The sequence below is a fragment of the Plectropomus leopardus genome, chromosome 10, assembly GCF_008729295.1.
Source record: "Plectropomus leopardus isolate mb chromosome 10, YSFRI_Pleo_2.0, whole genome shotgun sequence".
Taxonomy (NCBI): Eukaryota; Metazoa; Chordata; class Actinopteri; order Perciformes; family Serranidae; genus Plectropomus; species Plectropomus leopardus.
In genome coordinates, this window is record NC_056472.1 from 34,221,130 (window position 1) to 34,230,544 (window position 9,415).

The 9,415-nt window shown below is 43.8% G+C and overlaps 1 protein-coding gene across 1 annotated transcript in view; it reads left to right on the forward strand.

Annotated features, from left to right (window-relative positions):
- LOC121948665 (TGF-beta receptor type-2-like) overlaps positions 1–8,928 on the forward strand; it is a 12,202-nt gene extending 3,274 nt beyond the window's left edge. The window contains exons 2-8 of the mRNA XM_042494065.1: positions 819–1,011; positions 2,967–3,178; positions 3,689–4,431; positions 5,196–5,333; positions 6,098–6,239; positions 7,122–7,249; positions 8,009–8,928. Coding sequence (XP_042349999.1) covers positions 819–1,011; positions 2,967–3,178; positions 3,689–4,431; positions 5,196–5,333; positions 6,098–6,239; positions 7,122–7,249; positions 8,009–8,332 — 1,880 coding nt within the window. The 3' untranslated portion in view covers positions 8,333–8,928. The remainder of the gene's footprint in view (positions 1–818; positions 1,012–2,966; positions 3,179–3,688; positions 4,432–5,195; positions 5,334–6,097; positions 6,240–7,121; positions 7,250–8,008) is intronic.
- The last annotated feature ends 487 nt before the right edge of the window (positions 8,929–9,415 follow it).

The following is a 9,415-nucleotide window of genomic DNA, read 5'->3' on the forward strand; positions in this document are numbered from 1 at the left end:
CACACACACACACACACACACACACACACACTCACACACACACACACAGAGTACTGAGATGTGATTCTGTACGTGGCAGAGCAGATTTAAACAGCCAGGGAGAAAGTATTCTGATTTGTTACTGCAGTAAAAGTACTAATACCACACTGTAAAAATACTCTATTACAAGTTAAAGTACTGCATTGAAAATGATACAGTAAAGGTGCAAAAGTATAATGATGAAAATGTACTTAAAGTATAAAATTTGTAAGTGTGTGAAGTGTAAAGTCACAGTTGGAGTTGAAACGAGTGAGCTGCAGTGAGCAGGACTCGACTCACAGCTTTTATTTCAAAAATGTTGCAGTGTTTTTTTCTTTTAATATTTTCTTTTTAAAGTTTTGGTGACTTTATTTTTCTTAAACGTTTTTTTTGTTTGTTTTTTTTTAAGTTTGGTTGACTTTATTTTTCTTAAAAAGAAATAGGTGGTTTTAAAAAGTGTTGGCAATTTTATTTTGTTAGAAATTTTTTGGCATTGTTTTTGTTTTTTTCTTTAAAATTTTTTGTATTTTTTTTCTTTTTTCTAATTTGGCGATTTTCCTTTAAAAAATTATGTTGTTTTCCTTAAACAAAATGCTTGGTGATTTATTTTTTCTTTTAAACTTTTGGGGTTTTTTTCTTTAAAGTTTTTTTGGTAATTTTAAAGTTTTTAAGTGGAAATTTTTGGTGATTTTTGAGGAAACTTTTATGTACTGAAGACAGCAGGAGGAACAAACCAGTCAGTTGAGGTCAATAACAACATCACTTCTTTCTTAAACAATGTCTCTGGAGGACAGTGTGAGGACCCCGCCGTGACGTTGTCCTCTGTGTCTCTGCAGGCGCTCCAGGTGTCGTCCAGCCCTTCAGCCACCTGAGCTTCAACCTGTGTAAGTGGTGCGAGGTTTCCAGCCCGGTCTGCAAAGACAGCGTCTGCTTCACTAACTGCAACCTGTCGTCTTTCTGCAACGCCATCGACGAGATCTGCGTCGCCATGTGGTCAGTGCACGACTTCCTGTCGCAGCTGACAGATTCAGATTTCTTTTCTTGGATTATTTTCAGTTTGTTCAACTTTTATTCGCAATTTGTGTCCAATGTGAAACCAAAAGTCATCGATGTGTAAAAGTAACATCGTGCACTTGAATTCGTGGCCATGACTCACTGTCCGGGGTAAATCATGGACAATAAATGTCATGGAAAACATGGAAAAGTCATGGAATTTCACAATCACATTTTCAAGGCCTGGAAAAATAGTGGAACAAGTAAAAATCATTGAACATTATGAGAAAAATCATGGAAAATGTTTATGTGTAATAAATTAAAATACAATAATGTAACATAACAGCGAATTTATTTTCTGTGTCTGAAGACGTAAAAAAGCTTTAAAGAGTTTCGACGCGCGACGGCAGTTTGGTTACGTTTTCTTTTTCTTTTTAAAAATGGGATTTTTTTTAAACTTCTTTTTCTAAAAGTTTTTTTTAACACATTTTTCTTTAAATTTAAACATTTACGCATTTTTTTTCTCAAAAACTTATTTTGAAAGAAAACCTCAGTGAAATTTCAATGAACATTTTTTTAAATGACAATAAAAGTCCAGAAGATATATCTGTAACTATGATAGTTATATATTTTAAGTTACATTACAGAAAAAATGTATACATTTATATTTCTGTAATATTTTGCATTTTGGGGTAATTTTCTTCTTTTTGTTTTTTTCAGGAAATTTTCTTGTGACTTTTCACTCATTTCTTGCTCATTTTTGTGCCATGTTTTGTTTGTCTCCCCTTGTTTTTTTGCGAGAAATCAAAGCAGTTTGTTGAGCTTTCAAAGGGTTAATCGGAGCTAAATGCTCAGCAGTGAACACAGAGAGCAGCTGAAGCTTCGGTATTATATATATTATATTATATCTGACTCAGATCATCCGAACTCTTTTTTCAAACACGTCGGGTTCAGTGAGCTGCTGATTTCAGTGATTTCATTGATTTCAGTGATTTCAGTCTGCTGGCTTTTATTCTTCTGTATTTCTTTGCTGTTTGATTTGTGTGGACGTGCAGCCGCTCGGCTTTGGTTTTGTTCTGTTGAGTCAAAAGTCAGAAACACTTTGAAGTGTGTGTGTGTGTGTGTGTGTGTGCGTGCGTGCGTGCGTGCGTGCGTGCGTGCGTGCGTGCGTGCGTGTGTGTGTGTGCTGCAGCGTGTCATTTCTCTGCGCTCGCCGCTGTGACAGAAACTTCACTTGGCTGCAGTTTGTCTCCTCACAGTTCAGACGCTCACACGCTCTCCTGCTGGGTTTGGAAACTTTGTGCTGATTCGGGGTTTTGTTTGGATAACGAAGCTCGGCCGGGATCCCCCTCGCTGCACCCCTCTCATTTCCTGTTCACGTCAGCCGGGCCGACCCTCCCAGATAGCTGCAGGAAGCCGCGATAAGAGCAGAGAAGATGAACGGAGAAAGGAGACGCACGCTGCTTTATTCAGGCCAAAGTTTACAGAGGTCAAAGGTCACGACGGAGCCGCTCAGACTCGACTCAAGAATCAGTTATCCGAGTTATACGCCACTCGCGTTCTGCAGGTCCTTATTTAAAAAACACAGAGCAAATCTCATCAACCACGAGGCCCATCTGAGGCCAGTCTTAACCCTTTTTAGGCCGAGCAAACGCAGGAAGACAATGACGAGCAACAAAAGGAGGAATTACCCAAAAATGAGCAAGAAATTAGAAAAAAGTACAAGAAAATTACCTGAAAATTAATTTTTAAAAAGTTAAAAAAATAAAAAACTTAATAATTTTTAAAAATGCTGCAAATTAATTTTAAATATGTAATTATGATCAATCTAAATAAACTTTGTCCCTTTTCCCAAAATATCGCTCAAGTTTTGCACAAATCTGTAACTGAAACCCGCCGAGACTCAGGTCACGAACATGTTCATCATTCGGATGTTTGTCCCTCTGCTCCTCCAGGAGGAAACACAACGACACGATGACCGTGCACACCATGTGTCACAACCCCACGCTGCCGCTGGACGGCGTGGACGCCGGCCTGCTGCTGAACTTCACCTCCAGAGAGTGTCACATGATCCCGCAGCCCGCCGCCGACGGAGCCATGATGGTCTGCGGCTGCCACGGAGAGCACGAGTGCAACGACAAGCTCATCTTCGACAAAGGCGCCAACGGTAAACACACGAACGGGGGAGAGATTAATCTATGACAGTGATACTCAATGTACGGCCCGCGGGCCAAATCTGGCCCATGACAGGCTGCCGTGTGGCCCCCCAACTATTTTCTAACACACAAAACAAATGACGTGATTCTCACTGTGAAGTACTTTTTGTACTTTTAGTCTCCACAAGGTGCCAGAGTGCAAAAACAGCGTCAAAATAGAGCTCGTCCTAAAATCTAAGAAATGTTGTAAAATCCTGGAAGCGTCCTAAATCTGATGTACGAAAATCCTAAAAATGTCCTAAAATCCTACAAATGTCCTAAAATCCTACAAATGTCTTAAAATCCTAGAAATGTCCTAAATTTCTTGAGATGACCTAAAATCTGAAAAATGTCCTGTAATCCTGGAGCCATGTGACTGGCCCCCGTGACTGGCTCCCGGGACTGGCCCCTGGCCTCTTGTCATTTTAAACGTGTCCCGTGGACAAACCCAGCTGAGTGTGTCTCCTGTGTGTCCCCTGCAGGATTCTCGAAGCTGCAGAGTAAAGACGTGGTCCCCGTGGTCGTGGTGAGTCTCGTGCCTCCCGTCCTGGTCGCCATCGTCGCCACCGCCGCCTTCTACTTTTACCGCACGCACCGTCCTGACAAACCGGGCCCCCCTGCTCGACCCGCCTGGCCCGCCAAACGTACGCAGGAGCTCTACCAGGCCTTCGACCTGCCCTGTGGGGGGGTGGGAGGGAGGGGGGAAGGCAGGGGAGGAGGCGGTCCCGAGAGGGCGGGGTGCAACGCCAAGGGGCCGTCCCCCAGCAGTGACGTCATCAGTGACATAACGGAGTGGCCTAGCCGGCGGGCCGAGCCGCTGCCCATCAAGCTGGAGGTGCTGGTGGGGAAGGGGCGCTTCGCCGAGGTTTGGCGAGCGTGCCTGCTGCAGGGCGAGAGGGGCGGGGCTAACAGCTGCGAGACGGTGGCGGTGAAGGTGTTTCCAGCGGTGGAGTACGCCTCCTGGAGGAACGAGTGCTCCATCTTCTCCGACCCGATGCTGGAGCACGACAACGTGGTTCGGTTCCTGGCGGCAGAGGAACGGGGCCCGCCAGGCCACGCCCACAGGAAGTACTGGCTGGTCCTGGCCTATCACAGCCTCGGGAACCTGCAGGACTTCCTGACGGCGAACACGCTGAGCTGGGAGGAGCTTGTTTCAATGGCGGGAAGCATCGCTTGCGGGTTGGCTTATCTGCACAGTGACACCACGCCCAGCGGCGCCCCGAAGGTCAGTCCGACCTCTGCTCTTCTCTCCAGGGTCATGGAAAACCTGAAAAAGTCCTGGAAATTGCGAAATCCCAGAAAAGTTTTGGAAAACTAAGAATACCCTGAAAGTTTTGGAAAAGTCAAGATATTTTTTCTCATGATGTGTTCAAGGACCAGCGGAAATGTGGAAATCCAGCGATAATTTCTGTTTTGGCAGTTTTTCTCAGGGATAGATGTGCTTATTTTTGGTGATTTTAAAAGAAAACATACCTGTGATTTTAGAAGGCATCGAAAATTTCCAAATTGCAAAATCCTCCAAAATAATTAAAGAAAAAAGCTAAAATATTTTCTGCTTAAATTGCCCCCCAAAAAATGAAGAAAAAATAATCCTTAAAAAAAAATCACCAAAGGTATTTAAAGAAAAAAATGGCCAAAATATTTTCCTCTAGAAATGCCAAGAATTTTTAAAAAACATTTTTTCTTAAAAACTTGCAAAAAAGAAAAAGAAAAAGCCAAAATGTTTTCATCATAATTTGCCTAAAAAGTTTAAATTTAAATTTTTAAAAAAAAAATTGCCACTTTTTTCTTTTTTGAGTATAGATCTAATTTGAAAAATGCCGAGCAAGTTTGGCATGAAATAAAACAAAACATTTTGGGGTCCTTGAAAAGTCATGAAAAAGTTTTGAAATTTTGTCCATGAAAAAGTGTGTGAACCCTGTTCCGTGTGTGTGTGTGTGCGTGTGTGCGTGTGTGCGTGTGTGCGTGTGCGCGTGCGTGTGTGTGAAGGTGCCGGTGGCCCATCGGGACCTGAAGAGCAGCAACATCGTGATGAAGAGCAGGACGGAGTGCGCTCTGTGTGACTTCGGTCTGGCGTTGAGACTGGACCTCTCGCTCACTGTGGACGACTACGCCAACAGTGGACAGGTAATCTGTCTGGCCCCTGATAGGGCCCCTGGTGGCCCCTAAACATTTTCCAATTCACAACAAAAAAAATAAAGTGATTCACACTGAACAGTTTTTGTCTTTTTAGTCTCCATAAGGTGTCAGAGACATAAAACAGCATCTAAGACCCTAGAAATGAATCCTAGAAACATCCAAAATTCCCAAAAAGGCCTGAAACCCAAGAAATTTTCGAAGAACCTAGAAATGTCCGAAATTCCTAAAATTGTCCTAAAATCTTGGAAACTTGAGAATAATTCTAAAACTGTCAAAAAATCTTGGAAAGGACCTAAAATCCTAGAAATGTCCAAAATTCCTCAAAAGGCATAAAATCTAAGAAATGCCTTAAAATTCTAGAAATGTCCGAAATATCATAAAAGGGCCTGAAATCAAAGAAATGTTCTTAAATTCTAGAAACGTAGAAAAATGTCCTAAAATCCTTAAAAATTTCCTAAAATCCTACAAATTTCTGAAGACCCTAGAAATTTCCTAAAATCTTTGAAACGTGAGAATGATTCAAAAAATGTCCAAAAATCCTAAAAACGTCCTAAAATCCAAGAAATGCCTTAAAATCCTAAAAATCCTAGAAATTAGCTATCACCCTACAAATGTCAGAAAATCCTAGAAACGTGTTTGGGGCCGCTGTGATTGGCCCCTGGCCCCGTGAAAAGCAGGTTGAGTGTCCCCCGCTGAAATAAATCACAGAGCACAACTCCTCTGATCGGACTCCTCTGCGTCCTCCCGTCCAGGTGGGGACGGCTCGCTACATGGCTCCTGAGGTCCTTGAGTCCAGGGTGAACCTGGAGGACCTGGAGGCCTTCAAACAGATGGACGTGTACTCCATGGCTCTGGTCCACTGGGAGATGGCGTCCCGCTGCAACGCCATCGGAGGTACGAGCTGCTCCGTGTTTCGGGTTCTGAGACAGGTGTTTGACGTTTCCTACTGATGATGAGTTTTTGGAAGATTTAGCGAATCGTGTGTGTTTGTGTCTGTGTGTGTGTGTGTGTGTGTGTGTCTGTGTGTGTGTCTCTGTGTGTGTGTGTGTGTGTGTGTGTGTGTGTCTGTGTGTGTGTGTCTGTGTGTGTGTGTGTGTGTGTGTGTGTGTGTGTGTGTGTGTGTGTGTTTGTGTCTGTGTGTGTGTGTGTGTGTGTGTGTGTGTCTGTGTGTGTGTGTGTTTGTGTCTGTGTGCGTGTGTCTGTGTGTGTGTGTGTGTGTGTGTGTGTGTGTGTGTGTCTGTGTGTGTGTGTGTGTGTGTGTGTGTGTGTGTGTGTGTCTGTGTGTGTGTCTGTGTGTGTGTGTGTGTGTGTGTGTGTGTGTGTGTGTGTGTGTGTGTGTCTGTGTGTGTGTCTCTGTGTGTCTGTGTGTGTGTGTCTCTGTGTGTGTGTGTGTGTGTCTGTGTGTGTGTGTGTGTGTGTGTGTGTGTGTTTGTGTCTGTGTGTGTGTGTGTGTGTGTGTGTGTGTGTCTGTGTGTGTGTGTGTTTGTGTCTGTGTGCGTGTGTCTGTGTGTGTGTGTGTGTGTGTGTGTGTGTGTGTGTGTCTGTGTGTGTGTGTGTGTGTGTGTGTGTGTGTGTCTGTGTGTGTGTCTGTGTGTGTGTGTGTGTGTGTGTGTGTGTGTGTGTGTGTCTGTGTGTGTGTCTCTGTGTGTCTGTGTGTGTGTGTCTCTGTGTGTGTGTGTGTGTGTCTGTGTGTGTGTGTGTGTGTGTGTGTGTGTGTGTGTGTCTCTGTGTGTGTGTGGTGTGTGTGTGTGTGTGTGGTGTGTGTGTGTGTTGCAGAGGTGAAGAGCTATGAGCCGGCGTTCGGCTCAAAGGTGTGTGAGCAGCCCTGCGTGGACAGCATGAGAGACCTGGTGCTGAGGGACCGAGGACGGCCGGACATCCCGTCAGCGTGGACGCAGCACCAGGTCAGAGCCCCGACTCGCACGTTAACCCTTTGAAACCTGAGAAAGGTGGCTTTTTTCTTTAGAAAACGTGGAAAAATGGACAAAAGAAGAATGTAACAAAATAATAGCAATAAATTAGTAGAAAGTACAAAAAAACAACCTGAAAACTAACAACGAAAATAAAATAAAGGAAAGTTTAAAATAAATTATAAAATTTAAAATGTATTTCTTTCAAAAACTTGGAGAGAAGTTGAGGAAAGAAGAAATTACCCAAAAATTAGCAATAAGGAGTAAATTGGATTTTAAAAAACATGGTAAAAAGGCATATTTATAGATAATTATTAACATAGTTATTAGTATTTTAAAGCATTTCTTTTTTGATTTAATTTATATTTTTAAATTAATTTTTTTTAAAAAAACTTATTTCTTGCTATTTTTGGGTCATTTCTAGGACTTTTGCTCATTGCCTGTTCAATATGTAAGAAATCAAGCAAAGTTTTAACATAATTTTAAATCTGCATTTATGATAACGGCGCAGAGTTTTTACCCTTTCATGTTATGGAGCCGCTCATTTCTTGATTTCTGAGGAACATTTCTCGCCTTTTTTCCATGTTTTTGAAGGAAGCGGCACCGCTTTGCTCGGGGTGCGAAGGGTTAAATGCTTGCGAAAGTCGTCTGAAAGCAGCAGAAGAAAAGTGATGTCGCTCCAGGTTTCAAAGGGTTAAAGGAGGACTTCTGTCTGTGTCCTCCGATGTCTCACTGCTGTCCTCTGTCCTCCAGGGGATGAGCGTCTTCTGCTCCACCATCACTGAGTGCTGGGATCACGACCCCGAGGCCCGCCTCACGGCGCACTGCGTGGTGGAGCGCTTCAACGCCCTGCAGCGCGAGGAGGACGAGGAGCGGGAGGAGGTGCAGGAGGAGCCGAGGACACACGCTGACAGAGAGGAGGACGGACACAGAGAAAAGGACTCAGAGACAGCAGACGATGACCAGAGTCCGTCCTCGTCCTCGTCGCCCTCCCTCCGGGTTCCTCAGCCGGACTCAGAGGGAGGCGGCTCAGAGGTTTCCCACGATTCCCTGGGTCACCGTGCGTCTGCGGTGTGAGCGGTGGACGTCTTCGTCTCACGCTGCGAGTCGTCCGTCCTCCCGCTGCCGGCTGCGTCCACACTGTCTGTCATCTGTTGGACTGACTGAAACTCTGATTCAGGGACACAAACCTGCTTTACCCGGGGGACATTCTCAGGATTTTAGGACGTTTCTAGAATCTATTTTCTTGGACATTAGGACACAAAAAAGTATTTCCAGTGTTGCACAAAGACGATTGATCTCTGATCATTTGTGGTCGTCACAGGTTTACGTTCGCAGTCTGAGGTTCAGGTGCCGTCAGCGTAAACGCCTAAATCCTGATCAGATTCAAGTCTGTGATTAACACACTTTTTTTTAAAATCGCGTTGATCGCCGGCGGGATTGACACAACATGAGGTCATAATTACTTTAACCCTTTGAAGGCTGGGTTAATAACATGGGAGGAAGGCAATGAGAAAAAAACAAGAAATTAGTAAAAAGTACAAAAAAAGGGAATGTGAAAAAAACATGACAAAAGTTAATAATTCTCTGAAATAATGTCAAATGTAATTATGATGATAATAAATCTAGTTTAGTTTTGGGCACCTGGTGGCTCAGTGGGTAGAGCAGCACCCCATGTACAGAGGCTGTATCAGCAGCCGCAGGTTCAATTCCAGCCTCAACCGTTTGCTGCATGTCACCCCCTTTCACAATTAAACTGTCTTTTCCTTTAAAGGCAATAAAAGCCCAACAAACTAATCTTTAAATAATTTTCTAAATGACCGATCTCTCGTAAATTGCAGGATATTTTTTGCCAGGTTCTCTTTGTTTTTCCCTCCATGTTCTCTAAAGAAATCAAAACCAATCCGCTCAGAGGTCCGGAGGTTAAATACCTGTAAAAAACATGTCTGAATGCAGAAAAGTGATGTCCATCCAGGTTTTAAAGGGATAAGACGTGACAATTTTGGACAAAAAAACCCCAAAAAACGTCTCGTTGTGCAGAGGACATCTGCGACAGTGTGAACGCAGCCGCTGTGACAAACTTCCTGTCCCCGAGCTGCAGGTTGTCTCTGAGGGACGTCCTGGATTTTTCACCTGAGGACACAGAGGACAGAAATCGCT